The following is an 18,393-nucleotide window of genomic DNA, read 5'->3' as shown; positions in this document are numbered from 1 at the left end:
AGTTCGAGCCCCGCGTCAGGCTCTGGGCTGATGGCTCAGAGCCCGACGCGGGGCTCGAACTCACGGACCGCGAGATCGTGACCTGGCTGAAGTCGGACGCTTAACCGACTGCGCCACCCAGGCGCCCCAAAAATTTTTAATAAATTTAAAAAATAAAAGCAAAATATATAAATATAATTCTGAGTTTTAAATATTCTCCATTTTAAACTGTTATATTAAGTACATTGCAATTGTGTCTTATTTGTTTTGTGAGGACAACTGAATTTCATTTTACTGTTTACAGTAGTGAAGACAATATATTACTGCTGGGCCTCCCTGCATCTAAAGTGTTTTTGGTATTTTGTCTTCAACTTTTGGCTGAAGAAAAATTCCCTACTGCCCAAAGCTCTGTTTTTCTTTTAAGAATTCTCCCTAAGAAGAGAATTTTTTGTGAGTTGATTAAAATGAAGAATGCTTTCTTTGATGGAGTCTCTTTCCTTTTATTACACTATCGTTTTTATAAACAGTTCAATTTTCCTCCTCAAAACATGCCATCTTCTAGTATTCATTGGCTTTGAAAGGGTAAAAGATTTGGGAGTTATTGCTTGTAATAGAAAGGAACATTCTTTCCTTCTCTTCTTCACAGTGTTGTTTCACAGCTGCAGGTTTCAGCTGAAGAGAACAGTGTAAAATGTAAGAAAATAGAGGAGCACTGTTCCTTGAACCAGTAAGGACCCTTACCCTAGAACTGTTAACCAGGAAGTTTTTGTTTGGGTCAAAATACTAGGGACCTTTGTTTCTTCTGCTTTCTCATATTTTGCCTTCCTCAGATTCTAGGCTTGAACCATTTTGTTTTAGAGCAAGAAAGGAATCCTATCTACCTCCTTGATAACGAAAGTAGACTCCAAACATGTGAGTACTCTGTTCTTAGTGTTCCTTCTCAGGCATTCACTCAGCTGGTATTTTCTGTTTCCTTCAGATCTCAGATGTGATTTGTGAATTTATTATGATAATTAACAGTTATCTTAGCTCTTCACTCCATCTGTCATCTGTATCTCTTCCCTATTTTTCTCATAACATTTAAATAAATAAATAAATAAATAAATAAATAAATAAATATCATTATACACATCAGCTACAACCTTTACTTTTTTTTTTTTTTTTTTTTTTACTGTTTGTCCATCTGTCCCCCACTACATCATGAACTATAAAAGGACAAGAATTTCCTGTCAAATCTCATTTAGCACTGTGTCTTCAATGCATGTCATAGTTACATATAATCAACTGTGAAAAGCAGTATTTTTCAGCTTTAAAACTCATTTCAAACTCATTGAAAACTCATTTCCCCTCTTGATAAACATAAAATTCCTCTATTCTAATATACCCTCCATGAGAATCACCCAGAAGTAAGTGAAAAAATATACAAATGTAGCTTCACCAAACAAGAACATTAACTTTCTGTACTTTGTGTACTTAATTGCTTTGGTTTTCTAAATGTAAATTAGATTATAACATTGTGTATCATTGAAAATGCCTTTTTGTATACCTATGGCCTCCCAGAGGGAGTATGCCCTTTATGGCATTCCCCTTCCCCACCTACCTCCCACCCTCCCCCCCCCCCCACCTCATGCACACCCACTTTTTACTGTTTCATAGTACCCTGGTGTCCCAGGAAATTGTTTGGCAAAGCACTCTACACAGAGTAATGCCAAGTTTTATTGGGTTACTTTAACTCTTAGTTCCGGTGCTAGGCCAGAAGTTGTCCTACTTGGGCAGTTATCTCCTTGTTTACAAATATAAAAGCAGTGGTTAGGTAGTCTGTGTAGGAAGGGCCACTTGGGACCCGCAGTCACCATGAAAAAGCCAGATAGGTGGACTGTGAACTCAAAAGGCAACACCCTGCTTGTAAAATGACAAATTTTGCTTTGGAAGAGGTGTTTATTTTCCCTGTGTCGCTGCTGTGCTTTGCACCAATAATGCAAAACATTGTTTCGAGATGTTTGGGGTTTCCTTTCTCTTCACAACACATTTTGTGTCCTAATGGTAACAATTCTCCATCAAGGTTCCATTGAGGGGAAACAGTTCGTGTACAGTAATCAAACTGTCTAGAAGGAAATCTAAACAGTGCTCAGTTTCTTTTGATGATCTAATACTTCCATATTTTTAAAAGAAAATATCTGACTCAAAAGTTTGTAAAACTTTCACTTCCAAAAATCATAAAGAAGGAAGATTTATGTTTGTTTCTAATTCTGGCCTCGTCTTCCCACTTCTCACTGTTTTGAAAACAGTATCTCTAGACCAAGGACAAAAAGACTATAAAATTCTATAAAGCAGTTCTACGTACCACTTGACACTAAGCACAATCTTGGTCACACAGTAAAGGTGCTCAACAAATGCTTGTTGTTGAAATATAAACTCTACAAGCATTTGCATTAAATGAGGCTGGATTATTTCTTTGGTGGCCCCCAAAAACACTATACGATATTTAACTTCACAAAAACTACAAGTAGCGTATTGTCAGTATAGCCCGCCCTTTATCATTAAACAAGTTACGAGTCTGCAGTTGAAATATATGCAGGCCACAACTTATAGATTTTATTCCTAATTTCTTTTCAGTTATTTTGAACTGAGAAATTGGTTCTACCTCCAAAAATACGTCAAGAATCTAACCACTTCTCACCACCTCCACTACTACCACTGTGAGCCAAGCCATCATCTTTCAGATGGATTATTGCAGTAGATTTCCAAATGAACTCCTTACTTCCACCCTTGACCCTCTCAACTCTTCATTCTGTTCTCAAAACAGCAGCCAGAGTGATCCTATAAAAATGTTAGACCCCATGTCTACGTGAGGTTTACTCAAACCCTCTAGTGGCTTCTCTGACTAAAAAGCAAGTCCTTACCATGACTTACAAATCCCTCTGGAGTCTGGTACCCAGTCAGCTCTGGATCTCATCTACTATTTTTGTCCCTATGTCAATCCACCACATTTGCCTCCTTCAGTCACTTTCCATTGTACTAGTTGTTCCTCCTGCCTGGACCACTCTGTGCTCACATACATGCATAGCTCTCTGCTTCATCTCCTTCAGGTCTCAGCAAACTCTTTACTGGCCTCTACTTAAAATTCGAAGCACCCTCTTCCCTTGAACTCTTCCTGGCCTCTCTATGGGCTCTGTGTTTTTCTTAGCACTTATCACTATGACATTATTCATTTTACTTTTTTTTTATCTTGTTTTTTGTCTGTCTTTCCCAGTATACTGTGAGATATGTGAGGGCAGGGATTTTTGCCTGTTTTGATCTGCACAGTATCCCTAGTGCACAGAAAGTGCCTGGAATGTTAGATGCTCAATAAATATTTGTTGATGAATGAATCCATTTCCTTATTGTTTAATTCCTATACTACCCTAACAACATTTTTAAAAATTACTAATATTTATAGTTATAGGAGCCTATGCTCTAGATTTTAGAAATAGAGAGCCATAGTTTCTGCCCACCCCTGCCTAACCCCCAGCCAGACATACACCTCCTTATACCCTTCTCTTGAAGTAACCCTAAGCCTTATATGTATACTCTAATTATCTCCCCCGTACTAACTACCTCACCCCTCCCAAAAGTAAGTACTTAATTATCTTTTTCCCTCTCATCTACCATATCAAAACCTACAGTGAAAGAGTTCTTAGCTGAATTACACTTAACTGAACCCCAGTTAACTGCCTGATGGGATTAGCCAGTGTTCTTATTCGCTCTGTAAAACATATTGATTAATGCCTACAGCCTACTGACTGCTCTTAGCTTAATGTTCATGGCTGGTAGACAATTCTCTTTGTGCTATCACGAACTCCGGTTAAAGTACTTGCATATCAAAATCAGTTTTATTTATTCCTAAACATGTTTATAGGACTATCTTCTTATAAATTATGTAATTATAATACATTAAATATATAATATTTATGGTAATTTTTAATTAATAAACTTTATATTTTATAGTGGTTTTAGGTTCATAACAAAATCTAGCAGAAAGTACTAAGAATTCCCATGTATTCCTTGTCCTCACACATGCCACAACCTCTTCCATTGTCAGCATCCCCAACCAGAGTCGTCCATTTGTTACAGTCAGTGAGCTTACATTGACATAATCATCATCCAAAATCCTAGTTTACATTAGGGTTCACCCTTGGTGTTGTACCTTCTATGGGATTTAACAAACATATGATATATATCCACTGTTGTAGTATTGTACAGAATAGTTCACTGCCCTAAAAATCCTTTGTGTTCTGCCTGTTCACCCCTGCCTCCCCTCTAATCCTGGCAATCACTTACCTTTTTACTATGTGCACAGTTTTGCCTTATCTGGATGTCATATGGTTGGAATCAGAGTATATAGCCTTTTCAGATTGACTTCTTTCACTTAGTAATATGCATTTAAGTTTACTCCATATCTTTTCATGGCTTGATAACTCATTTGTTTTTAGCACTGAATAATAGTCCATTATCTGGATGTGCCACAGTTTATCAGCTTGCCTACTGAAAGACATCATGGTTGTGTCCAAATTTTGATGTTATGAATAAAACTGCTATAAACATTCATGTGCAGGTTTTTAGTGAACGTAGGTTTTTAGTTCCTTTGAGTAAATACCAAGGAATGCAATTGCTGGTAAGGAAAGTGAATAGTTTTGGGGCATCTGGGTGACTCAGTTAAGTGGCTGACTCTTGATTTTAGCTCATGTCATGATCTCACAGTTCATGGTATCGAGCCCCATGTCAGGCTCTGAGCTGGGCATGGAGCCTGCTTAAGAATCTCTCTGTCCCTCTCCCTGTACCCCTTCCCTATTCATAATCAATCTCTCTCTCTCTCTCTCTCTCTCTCTCTCAAAAAAAAAAAAAAAAGAAAGAAAGAAAGAAAAAAGAATATGACACACCAAATGGTCTTCCATAGTGGCTGACCCATTTTGTGTTCATTCCCACCAACAATGAATAGAGTTCCTGTTCTAAATCCACATCAGCATTTGGTGTTGTCACTGTTTTGGATTTTTTTTTAATTTTTTTTTTAATGTTCATTTATTTTTTGAGAGAGAGACAGAACACGAACAAGGGAGGGGCAGCACAGAACCTGAAGCAGGCTCCGTGCTCTGAGCTGTCAGTGCAGAACCCAATGCCCAGCTCTAACTCACAAACCGCCAAGATCATGACCTGAGCTGAAGTTGGATGCTTAACAGACTGAGCTACCCAGGTACCCCTGTGTTGGATTTTTAATAGCCATTGTAATCATTTTAATAGCTATGTAGTTGTATCTCGTTTTAATTTTCAGTTTCTTAATGACGTGATATTGAACATCTTTTCGTGTGCCTACTTGCCATCTGTATATCTTCTTTGATGAGGAGTCTGTTCAAGTCTTTTGCCCATTTTTAAAATGAATTGTTTATTTCTTACTGTTAAGATTTACGAGTTCTTTGTGTATTTTTGGTAAAAGTTTTTTTATCAAATGTGTCTTCTGCATATACTTTCTCCAAATCTGTGGCTTGTCTCCTCATTCTTTTGACATTGTCCTTTTCAGAGGAACAGTTTTTCATTATAATGAAGTCCAGCTTATAAGTTCTTTCTTTCATGGATCATGCCTTTGTTGTTTTGTCTAAAAAGTCATTGCCATACCCAAAATCATCTAGATTTTCTCTATGTTATCCTGTAGGAATGTTGTAGTTCTGTGCTTTACATTTAGATTTCTGATCTATTTTGAGTTACTTTTTGTGAAGGGTGTAAGGTCTGTGTCTAGATTCTTTTTTTTTTTAATGTTTATTTACTTTTGAGAGAGAGACAGAATGAGAGCAGAGGTGGGGGTGGGGGGCGGGCAGAGAGGGAGACAGAATCCAAAGCAGGCTCCAGCCTCTGAGCTGTCAGCACAGATCCAACGTGGGGCTCAAACCCACAAACTGCGAGATCATGACCTGAGCCAAAGTTGGACACTTAACTGACTGAGCCACCCAGGCACCCCTCCAGCACCATTTGTTAAGAGACAGTCTGCTTTATTGTATTGCCTTTGTTTCTTTGTCAGAGATGGGTTGACTATTTTTATATGGGTTTATTTCTGGACTCTCTATTCTATTCCATTGATCTATTTGTCTTGTCTTTTACCAGTACCACACTATCTTGATTATTGTAACTTAATAGGAAATCTTGAAGTTAGGTACTGTTGGTCTCCCACCTTTGTTCTTCTCCTTCAGTATTGAGTTGGCTATTTTGGGTCTTGTGCCTCTCCATATAAACTTTAGAATCATTTTTTTTACATCCACAAAATAACTTGCTGGGATTTTTACTGAAATTGAGTTGAATCTATATATCAAGCTGAAAAGAACTGGCATCTTGACAATATTGAGTTTTCCTGTTCGTTAACACAGAATATTTCTCCACTTATTTATTACTTCTTTGGCATCTTTCATCAGAGTTTTAGGGTTTTTCTCATATAGGCCTCATAGATCTTACCTAAGTACTTCATTTTGGGGAATGCGTATATAAATGGTAATGTGTTTTTAATTTCAAATCCTACTTGTTCATTGCTGATACATACTGCATTGTATTGCATGATGCAGTTAACGTCTATATATTAACCTAGTATCCTGCAGCCTTGCTATACTCGCTTATTAGTTTCAGGAGTTTTTGTCAATTCATTCAGATTTTCTACATATTCAATCATGTCATCTCTGAACAAAGAGTTATTTCTAACTTCCCAATCTATATATCTTTCATTTGCTTTTCGTGACTTATTGCATTAGCTAGGACTTCCACTATAATGTTGGAAAGCTTTTGGGGTGGGGGCTGGACATCTTTGCTTCGTCCCTGGTTTTGGAGGAGAAGCTTTATGTTTCTCACCGTGAATTTTGGTATTAGCTGTAGGGTTTTTCAGGTGTTCTTTATCAAGTTGAAGAAGTCTCTTCTATTCCTAGTTTGCTGAGAATTTGTATCATGAATGGGTGTTAAATTTTATCAAATGCTTTTTCTGTATCTGATCATGTGATTCTTCTTTATCCTATGGATATAATGGATTACATTAATTAATTTTTGAATGTTGAACCTGCATTACATATCTATGATGAATTTCACTTGGTCATGGTGTATAATTCTTTTTATACATTGTTTGATTCACTTTGCTAATATTCTGTTGAGGATTTTTATATCTATGTTCATGAGAGCTATTGGTCTATATTTTTCTGTGTGTAATGTCTTTGTTTGGATATTAAAGTGATGCTAGCCACATAAAATGAATTAGAAAGTATTCTTTCTGCTTCTGTTCTCTGAAAGAGATTGTCAAAGATTGTTAATTTCTTCCTTAAATATTTGGTAGAATTCACCAGTGAACCCATCTGTGTCTGCTTTCTGTTTTGGAAAGTTATTAACTATTGATTCAATTTATTTAATAGATAGGTCTAATCAGATTGTCTGTTTCTTTGTGAGTTTTAGCAGATTGTATCTTTCAAAGAATTGGTTCATTTCATCTTTGTTATCACTTTATGCCCACAAAGTTGTCCATAGTATTCCTTTATTATCCTTTTAATGTCCATGAGATCTATAGTAGTGTCCCCTCTTTCATTTCTTACAATAGTAATTTGTGTCATTCCTCTTTTATTCTTAGTTAGCCTGGCCAGAGGCTGACTGATTGACCTTTTATTATTTAAAAAAAAAATTTTTTTTTTTAATATTTATTTATTTTTGAGACAGAGAGAGACAGAGCATGAACAGGGGAGGGTCAGAGAGAGAGGGAGACACAGAATCTGAAACAGGCTCCAGGCTCCGAGCTGTCAGCACAGAGCCCGACGCGGGGCTCGAACTCACGGACCGCAAGATCATGACCTGGGCTGAAGTCTGACGCTCAACCGACTGAGCCACCCAGGCGCCCCCTGATTGACCGTTTAAAAGAACCACCTTTTGGTTTTGCTGATTTTTCTTGATTGACTTCCTATTTTCAGTTTTACTGATTTCTTTTTTTTTTTTTAACATTTTAAAGTTTGTATATTTATTTCTTTTAAGAGAGAAGGAGAAAGAGCAGGGGAGGTGAAGAGAGAGAATCCCAAGCAGGCCCCATGCTGTCAGCATAGAGCCCAATGTAGGGCTTGATCCCATGAACCTTGAGATCATGACTTGAGCCGAGATCAAAAGTTGGACATTCAACCAACTGAGCCACCCAGGCGCCCCTCAATTTTACTGATTTCTTCTCTAATTTTTATTATATCTTATCTTGTGCTTACTTTGAATTTAATGTGCTCTATGTTTTCCAGTTTCCTAAAGTAAAAGCTTAGATTATGGATTTTAAATCTTTCTTGTTTTCTAATATATGCATTCAGTGCTGTAAATTTACTTTTAAGCACTGCTTTTGCTGCATCCCACAAATTTTCATAAACTGTATTTTCTTTTTTTTCTTTAATATTAATGTATTTATTTTGAGCAAGAACATGACAGGGGGAGGGGCAGAGAGAGAGGGAGAGAGAGAATCCCAAGCAGGCTCCGTGCTGTCAGCACAGAACCTGACATGGGGCTCTTTTCCACAAACTGTGAGATTATGACTTGAGCTGAAAGCAAGACTTGGACATTCAACTGACTGAGCCACTCAGGCACCCCCATAAATTATAATTTCATCTTTTTTTAGTTGAAAGTATTTTTAAATTTCTCTTGGTTTCTTCTTTGACTCGTGTTATTTATAAGTATGTTGTTTAATTTCCAAGTATTTTAGGATTTTCCAGCCTTCTTTCTGTTACTGATTTCTAGGTTAATTTCATCGTGGTCTGAAAGTAAACATTATATGAATTCTATTCTTTTAAATTTAAGATATGTTTTGGTATATCTTGGTGAATGTGCCATGTGAGCTTGAGAAAAATATGTAATCTGCTGTTGTTAGATGAAGTAGTCCTACAGATATCAATTATATCCAATTGATATATGGTGCTGTTGAGTTCAACATTGTTCTTAATGATTTTCTGTCTTCTTAAATATCTATTTCTGTTACAGGCGTGTTAAAGTCTCTAGCTATAATTGTGGATTCATCTGTTTCTCCTTGCACTTCTATTAGTTTTTGCCTCACCTGTTTTGACCCTCTGTGGTTAGACATATAAATATTAAAGATTATTATGTCTTCTTTGATTGTCCCCTGGCATTATGTAATGCCCCTCTTTCTCCCTGATCACTTTCTTTGCTCTGAAATCTGCTCTGTCTGAAATTAATATAGCTACTCTCTCTTTCTTTTAATTGGTATCATATCATTTCCATTCCTTCTTCTCTGATCCTTCTCTTGCTCTCTATCACAGTTTTCTGGCTTTCTTTAGTGATACATTTGGATTTCTTTCTCTTTATTCTTTGTGCATCTATTTCTGGTTTTTGATTTATAATTACCATTAGGTTTGTATATCACATCTTCTGCATATAGCAGTATATATTAAGTTGATGGTCACTTAAGTTTGAACCCAGTCTTTCCCCTTTCTCTCCCCCATGTTTTAGGTGTATGATACCGTATTTTACATTATTTTCTTTTGTGAATCCCTTGATTGACTTCTACAAATATACTTATTTTTACTACCTTTGTATTTCCTACTTTTATTTCTCTTACTTATAGTCTTTCCTTTCCACTCAAAGATTCCCCTTTAACATTTGTTGTAGGGCTGGTTTAGTGGTCATTATCCTTTAGCTTTTGTCTAAGAAAGTCTTTATCATTCCCTACTATTGGGAATGATAACCTTGCTAAATAGTATATTCTTGGCTACAGATTTTTTCCTTTCAATACTTTGAATGTATCATGCCATTCCCTTCTGGCCTGCAAAGTTTCTACAGAAAAATCCACTTATAGCCTTATGGGGTTTTCCTTGTGTGTAACATTTCCCAGGAAAAGTCTTCTTTTCTCTTGCTGCTTTTAAAATTCTCTTTTAATCACTACTTTTTGACATTTTAATTACTGTGTGTCTTGGTGTAGACTTCCTAGGGTTGATTTTTGTTGGGGGAATTTCTCTGCCTTCTGGATCTGGATATCTGTTTCCTTACAGAAGTTTTCAGCTATTATTTCTTCAAATAAATTTTGTGCCCCTTGTTTCTCTCTTCTCCTGGGACCCCTATAATGTGAATGTTGTTATACTTGATGGAGTCACTGAGTTCCCTAAGTCTATTCTCATTTTGCATAATTTTTTTTCTCACCTGCTCAGCTTGGTTACTTTCCATTACTCTGTCTCCCAGATCATTAATTCATTCCTCTGCTCTTTCTAGCCTGCTGTTTATTTCATCTAGTTAATTTTTAATTTCATTTATTGTGTTCGTCATCTCTAATTGGTTCTTTTTTATCTCTATTTTAAGGGTCTCACTGATGTTCTCCATTCTTTTCTCAAGTCCAGTGAGTATCTTTATGATCATTACTTTAAATTCTCTATCAGGGGGAGCCTAGGTGGCTCAGTCAGTCAAGCATCCAACTTCAGCTCAGTTCATGAGCTCACGGTTCACGAGTTCGAGGCCGGCATCAGACTCTCTGCTGTCAGAACAGAGCCCACTTTGGATCCTCTATCCTCCTCTCTCTCTGCAACTTCCCCGCTTTCACGTGTGCTCTTTCTCTCTCAAAATTAAATAAATATTTTCTTTAAAAAGAGTGAATAGAGGTTTGTGTGGTTAGAGGTCAGTTGTAGAAGTAATTGAGAAAGCTGAAATGACAGGAAATAGTGGTCAGACACATTTGAATTTGAGGTTGGTTAGCCAAATGACATGATTTTGAAAAGAACTGAAAGTTTTATATAAGGGTTTAATGTGGACAAAGAAGGCAGAATCCCACCTCTCAACTCAGGTATGTGATGGGAGGGAATGTTGTGCATCTCCATGAAAGAACTTAATGAAGTGGGATTAACATATGTAAAGTAAGGAAAGGTTGCTTGAAAAGAGCCAGCCCCAGAAAATCTAGGTATAAATTAGGCTTCCAGCACTGTCCAACACATTTGGAGTAATGTAGTCTCATTGTTGAAATCATCCCTTTTGTTGGGAAGGGTTACTAGGAAAATCTTAGTTGAAAAACATTTCTTAAGCTCCACCTATATTGACCAAAGCAATGTTCTGAATATAGTTTGGCTCCCCATATTACTACAGGGAGAAAATGTGTTGATTGGCCAATAAATACCTAGTGTGCTTAAGATAATTATCATTATAATTTTTATAATTGTCATTAAAATATCTTAAATTGGCATCATGTTTTATGCATCCATTTTTTTCAGTGAGTGGTTAGTGTTAGAGGGAATTTTTGGATTTCCAAAGCTACAGTCTGGACCCTGGTTTAAACTATAAGCCTCAACGTAATACCATTTTTTTGAGGCCTCCTGGTAGAAGCCTTCACTTGGTACAGAACCTGTCTGCCAGGAAACATCTGCATGATATGCTTACTTATGTAAACTGCAGCAGAGAACCAGATTTGTATGTTGCTTTGTCTTTGTGCATATTTCTCTTCTTTTCCCTTCCAGAGTAGCATTCATTACATTTCTTAAGTGCTTCACATAGAATTTCAAAGTTCAGTTTGACCTCTGTACTGAGACATTATCAGACACAGATGCTACACTGAGAGGCTTTTTGGCAATCAATGGCTTAGTAGCCGTGATTCAGTTTGAATCACCCCCTCATGGACCATATGAAAGCAGAACCTTTCAGGATCCCAGCCATATTCTTGGGAATCATTTTCTTTTCCAACTTATTGGACTAGTTTAGAGGCTTTTGGATTTTCCTGGACTTTTTCCTCATTTCCTTCTTTTGTTGATCTTGGCCCCTTAACCTTCCACCCACTTTATTACTCATTTCTTAGGGACCTGACTACTCAGTAACACTAGAGAAAATATATCTGAAGCCATATGGGTTCAGTAAAACAAACTTAAGAAAAAGAAGCAAGACATTTGTGTTCTCTCAACTTCCTTTGTTTATATGATCTGTTTATATGTTGCTAAGGTTGTGTTGTCCAGCTGCCTCCCAATCTTGCTCCCAATACCTCAACAATGACTGAAGAGAACTGGGAAACACTTGAAGACGGTCATGTTGGCACAGAGAATGAAAAGAGTTCATTTGGCGCCACCACCCCCACCCCCCCCCACCCCCCGCCAGATAATATATCACCTTTGAGGTTCAGTAAGAGATGCCAGGAACTTCAAATGCTGAATCTTAAAGTTATTGAAAGGCCATTTACTTTTAGGGAGACTTTAATAAGAAGCCAGCTAAATGGGTCCTTTTAAGGTTTGGGAGTGAATACCTATTTGAATGTTTTCCTGTGGTTTACAGTTAGACTGTATGGCATTTAATTGATTAGGGGTTTTTTTTGGTAAGATGAATATCAGTGTAAGGTGATGTTAGCAGCCCTTAAAGCCCAGGCTCTAATCTGGTCTGTGCATAATGTGAATTAAAATCAAATTAAAATGTAAATACACCTATGTCAGGATTATTCTAGAAAACATCTAGAATGGAATGTTGCAGTATTTGTCAGAGCCCCTTGTAAATCCCCTTGTCTTGAAGGAATTGAGAAGGGTTAGCAAGCTTCCTGGCACATGGAATAAACTCCTGATTGAGTCTGAAGTTTCTCTCTCTGCTTTCCATGCTCTACCCACTGCAATGGGTATTAGTCATACAGAGATGCATTTTTTCACATTAAGCTATTTATGAAACCGGTCTGCTAAATAAAAATTTAGAAGCAAAAACAAGAAAATAAGAATAAGAAATAAGCCATCAGTGTCACCATTTTTGAAGTAAATTATTCTATTGAACATTTAGAATTTGGTGTCAGTGTCGTCTGCATCTTCCTCTGGTTTCCACCTCAGTGGGATGAATCCTAGCTCTGCTTGGGCTGCCCTGCTTTCCTCTTAATTGCAGTGTCACTAGGTCTCCTCAGCAGCAGCCCCTGAAATAACTGCTGAGGGAGCTCCTAAGTGAATTCTCATAATTTGCTTCTCAATTCTCCCCGCTTGATTGAAGCACTCTCTTTCTTGAGTGGTTTGCATTTCCCCTTAAGTGGTTACTGTTTGGGGTCACTGTTGAATGTTTTGTTTGAATATCACTTTCACGATGAATGGAAGGCTACTGCTTTTGGCTCTATGGGGTGATACCACCATTGTAGTGAGATGCTAAGTGAAATTACTCTCTTTGTCACTTTGTCCTTTTATCCTTTCAGTCTGATAACCTTCAAGTTCTTGTAATTTATTTTGTTTTCTTCAATTAAGCTTAGTTGTTTCCTGTACCCAGGTGCATGCTATTTCCGTTGGTCGTCATGGTGATGTGGAACATATTTCTGACCTGGAAGTGAGGTTTCTTTACCTCTGCTCCACATCAGTATGCCTTCCAGCCTCCACTTCCTTTGCATTATTTCCTTTTGGAGGGCTCAGTTTGTTACCACTTAATCTAAGGATGATTCATCTGGGACTGAGACCCAGTAATGCTGTAATAACAATACCTTGCTTTATGTAATAATACTCAAAGCACTTACCATCTTAGCCTTTCTCTGTTTATGAAGCTCTTTCAGTTTAATCCTTCACAATAACCCTGTGGGTCAAGTCAGCAATCTTGTATGTGTCTAAGATGGTGAAATAATATCTCATAGAAGTTGAATAACTTGTTCAGGGTTGCTGTTACTCTGTGCTTCTGACTTACTCTGCTCAACAGTTTTTACAGTAAATGAAGAATATTTTTGAAGGTATTCTTAATGAACAAAAAGGAATTTCCAAACTCTGTCCCATTTATTAAAATCTAATGCTTTTTAGTCTAGTCGGTCAGTAAGAACCCATTAACCAGTGTTTAAATTGATTTATGTCCAAATCAAGAAAATAAACATTTAGGTCCATTTCTATTCTGCTGCTGATGTGATAAATTTAAGGAAGGCTGGCTTATATTAATGGAACTTCAACTGGAAGTAATTAAGCCATTATAATTATTTTCTTATTGTCTCTTCCTTTCAGAGAGATGGAAACCTTGATGACCAGCTCTACCCTGCCACCCCTTTTTGCAGAGGAAGATGGCTCCAAGGAGAGTAATGATCTGGCCACAACTGGGTAAGCAGCTGCTCTGGGACACTGGGCCTCCACCAAGCTTTAAAACAAAGCTTCTGATAATGGATGAGGTGCTAAAGAGACTGTTTTATATCATAAAACCAGAAGTTATGTTTGCTAGGCTTCACAAAAGAGAGAGTGAGAGCCATTGTAAGCTGCTTTGTGATCTGCATTCAGCTGTCATTTGCCGTGTTCTCGTGCCTGTGAACTGGCACAGCAATATGTGGATCTAGGAAACATCAGTTCCTCCTGGTTAAGAGAATTACATAGCTACCATTAAGTAAATAACCTGCCACAGGGCTAGCTCTAAAAATCAAGTTCATTTTCTGTTTGAATTGCCACAGATATGAAAATAATTTTTCCCCTAGAGGTCTGATTTTTTTTTTTTTTTAAGATCAGATTTTTTTAATATGGCTCTTTATTCAAGATGCCTAGGAGCTCTGACTTGACTGACTTCTCTTCCTTTCTTCCCCCCCATCTCCTTTCTTTGGTATTTTTTGGGCAGATGTATAAAGGAATATAGAAAAGCACTAATAGCAATAGTCCCTCTTCCCTCGAAAATCTCTGTTCCACTTGAATTTTTATCTTTTCTATTTAGAAGTTATTTGCCACGGAAGAAATACATTCACTGATTGAAGTGCTAGCTAATCCCTGCGATGAATTATTTTAATATTCTTTAGAGCTCTTGAAAAATGGACTAGACTTTGTAATTATTCTGTTTTCTTACCTGACGTATATTTCTTCGTTACTATCTGCCTTCTGACGTTACTATTCAGATAAAGCTGTTCTCCAAGACTTTTCTAAAAGTTGCCTAGTTGTTAAATCCAATTCATTCAAGAAAAATTTTCTGAGTGTCTCCTATGTGCCAGACACTGTTCTAGGCACTGGATACTAAGCAATGAACAAAGCAGACAAAAATACCAATCCCCGTAGAGCTTAAATTCTACTGGGGACATCAGGGAGTAAACAGGATAATTAAGTAAAATACATACTATGTTGTTAAAAACTATGGATTAACAAAGCAGGGAAGAGGGTTGGGAAGGCTTTGGGGTGCAGTCTTAGATAAGATGGCCCAGAAATGCTTTCAAAGTGAATTGAATAAAGACCTGAAGGAAGCAAGGTAGCTAGCATGCAGTTATCTGGGGAAGATTATTCTAGGCAGAAGGAAAAGGAAGTGCAAAAACCCTGGGTTAGAAATGTTTTTACCTTTTAGAAGTACCCAGGAAGCCAGTGTAGCTGGAGCAGAGTATATATACCAAGGGGAAGGTAGTAGAGGACTACATCGGTGCTTTCTGAGTCAGAAAGTCTGAGTGAGGGCTAGAGATTTTACATGGTAGTATGTTCCCAGGCAATGTCAGTGCTGCTGGTATGAGGGCCATACTTTTGAGTAGCAAGGACTAGACCATGTACGATCTTACAGGTCAGAGTAAGCACTTTTAACTGGCACTCTGAGAGAGGTGAGAAAGCATTGGAGGATTTTGAGCAGAATGATCTGATATTTATTTTTTAATAGGATCCCTGTGGCTGTTATATTGAGAATAGAGTGAAGGGAGCAGGGGCTGAAGCAAGGAGACGAGTTAAGCTCCTGAAATAATTCAAGTGAGAGATGATGAGTTAAACAACATCACTAGTGACAAGAGTATTTTTGTTGGAGTAGTAGGGGTGAGGCCTCATTGGAGAGGGTTTCAGGGATAATGGGAATGGGGTTTGGTGCCATGTAGAATTTGACGTATATTTTGAAGATAAACCAAGTTAAGATTTGCTTGAAAAACCAGATGAGATGTGAGAAGGGAGAAAAAAGCAATCAAGGACAACTCCAAACTGTTGGCCTAAGTGACCGAAGGGATGACTTAGATGGGGAAAACTAAGCAGGAGATTTTAAATTTGAGATGCTTGCTAGATATCCAAGCAGAAATGTCAAATAGACAGCTTGATATAGGACTTAGGGGTTAGGGGAGGTCTAGACTAGAAAAAGAAACACGGGAATCATCGGCATATACCTGATATTTAAAGCCAGAGACTGGCTGAGATCACTGAAGAAATGAGCACTATGTAGATAGAAAAGAGAAGAGATCTAATGCCTGAGCTCTGGGATACACTAGCATTTAAGCCAGGCAGAAGAGGAAAAGTCAACAAAGAACACTAAAGGGAATAGCTAAAAAGGTAGCAGAAAAACCAGAGGAGTGCCATGTCCTGGAAAACAAGTTAAAAAAAGGTATTTCAAGAGGAAGAGATCAACTGTGTTAAAAACTTTTGGAAAATCGGGTGAGATGAAGGCTGAGAAAGGATGCGGAATTTAGCATGGAGGGCATTGGTGACTTTTATAAGAGTTGTAAGTACACATGTCCTTTGGGTTACGTTTAAGAGAGAATGAAAGAAGAGAAATTGAAGCCAATAGATATAAACAATTCTTTTCAGAGTACAGATCTTCCTCAGCTTACCATGGGGTTACCTCCAGATAAACCCATAGTAAATTGAAAATACCATTGGTCAGAAATGCACTTAATGCACCTAACCTACCGAACATCATAGCTTAGCCTAGCCTACCTTCAGCGTGCTCAGAACGCTTACATTAGCCTACGGTTAGGCAAAATCATCCAGCACAAAGCCTAAAGTGTTGAATATCTGTAATTTGTTGAATATTATACTGAAAGTGAAAACAACACTTGTATGGATACAGAATGGTCATAACGGTATCAGTTATTTACTCTGGTGATTGCGAGGCTGACCAGGAGCTGAGGCTCACTGCAGCTGCCCAGCATTGTGAGAGAGGACCACGCAGCGTATCACTAAGCTCAAGAAAAGATCCAAATACAAAAGTCCAAGTGTGGTGTCTACTGAATCTATCTCACGTTCCCACCATCATCAAGTTGAAAAATCATAAATCAAGCTGTCTTAAGTTGGGGATGGTCTCTATGAATAATTCTGTAATGGAAAAGAGAAAAATGAAGTGGGATCCAGAAAGTGGTTTTTGTTTTGTTTCATTTTGTTTTAAGGTAACAAGGTAAGAGTAAAAAATGTCACATTTGCTTGCTGACTAGGCTGATCCAGTGGACAAGGAAGAATTGGTAATGCAGGAGAGGGCAGAATTGCTAAAAACCTGTCTTTGAGTAGGCTAAATGCTGTGGGGTCCATGGCACAAATGGAAGGGTTGTTGGCTTTAACTAAGAGCGTGCCAATTCATTTATAGGAACCAAAAACCTTGTTTTGTTTTGTTTTGTTTTTTTGTTTTTTTCCAAACTGTGTCCAACTTGTCATCTCCGAGACATTTGATGCCTGTGACCACTCCCCTCTGATTTCTGTTCATTTCAGTCAGGGATTCATAGGATTGATACATTTTCCCAAACCTAACTTTCATATTTTACTGAAATAAGAATGTACAAGAATTAGTAACTTAAAAGTTGATGGCACTGTTGGAACAAGAATGACAGTGAGTGAAAAAACAAGTTGCCAAAGCCATCCAAAGTGATTGAAACATCTGGAAAATAAAGCTACCAGGATCAAACTGGGTCTCTGATGGTGCCTCTTTTCAGAGAACATGACTGGCATTGAGTTCATAATTTCTCTTAGTCTTTTTCAAAGGACCTCAAAGACCTCAAAAATGTAGGAAACTCCTGCTTAAAATCATCTATTATATTTTCTAGAAAGGGTCAGAAAAGTGTAATTTCTTTCATTTCCAGGACACTGTGCATCTGCTTTCATTCATTTCTCAGCCCACTGGAATCTGGATATTATTCCCCTAATTCTACTAAAACTATGCTCCCTAAAATTGCCAACAACCTTTAGGTCTTCGAATTTAGCAGATACTTTTCAGCCTATCTTATTCGACATCTGCATCTTTTTACTTGGTTCATACCCACTTCTAAAAAGTCTTTCTGCCTTGGCCTCTTTGACAGTATTCTCTCCTAAATCTCTTAATGCCCTGCTTAGTCTTTCCTACTTCTTCTAATGCTTGCTCTTCAAATGATCTTTTCCAACAGAGTTCTGTCCTGACTTTCTTCTCTCTTTCTGGAGAATATCCAGCACTTCCCATTTTTCTGATTTTCTTCACTTCTGTTCTCTCAATGCATGTTTCCAGTTGTCTGTGGGATAGCTTCACTTAATTATGCCATGAGTGTTTCAGACTTACCGTTTTATCTTCTGTCTTACACCCACCCCACCCATCCCCCACACACTTTCCAGTTGACGTTGGCTAATAGTGCATAATCACCCATAGAATTACCTTTGACTCAGTCATTAAGTTCACTCTATCCCTGAAATATCTCTTAGCTATCATTCCCCTCTTCTCCATCCTGCCTGCCTGTCTGTCACTTAGTCTATAGCAGTAGCCTCCTGAAAGGTTGCCCTTACTCCTGTTATACTCTTTTCTTTCTGCCTGTAATGATGTTTACCT

At 37.7% G+C, this 18,393-nt stretch overlaps 1 protein-coding gene across 3 annotated transcripts in view; it reads left to right on the top strand.

Annotated features, from left to right (window-relative positions):
- Positions 1 to 18,393, top strand: part of HMG20A (high mobility group 20A) — a 68,137-nt gene that overhangs the window by 27,790 nt on the left and 21,954 nt on the right. For all 3 annotated transcript variants that reach the window (XM_049611904.1, XM_049611902.1, XM_049611903.1), the window contains one exon: positions 13,911 to 14,003. In XM_049611904.1, the coding sequence (XP_049467861.1) occupies positions 13,915 to 14,003 (89 nt within the window). In that variant the 5' untranslated portion in view covers positions 13,911 to 13,914. The remainder of the gene's footprint in view (positions 1 to 13,910; positions 14,004 to 18,393) is intronic.

This window comes from Panthera uncia (assembly GCF_023721935.1).
Source record: "Panthera uncia isolate 11264 chromosome B3 unlocalized genomic scaffold, Puncia_PCG_1.0 HiC_scaffold_1, whole genome shotgun sequence".
Classification (NCBI taxonomy): domain Eukaryota; kingdom Metazoa; phylum Chordata; class Mammalia; order Carnivora; family Felidae; genus Panthera; species Panthera uncia.
This window is presented reverse-complemented; position numbering and strand designations above follow the sequence as displayed.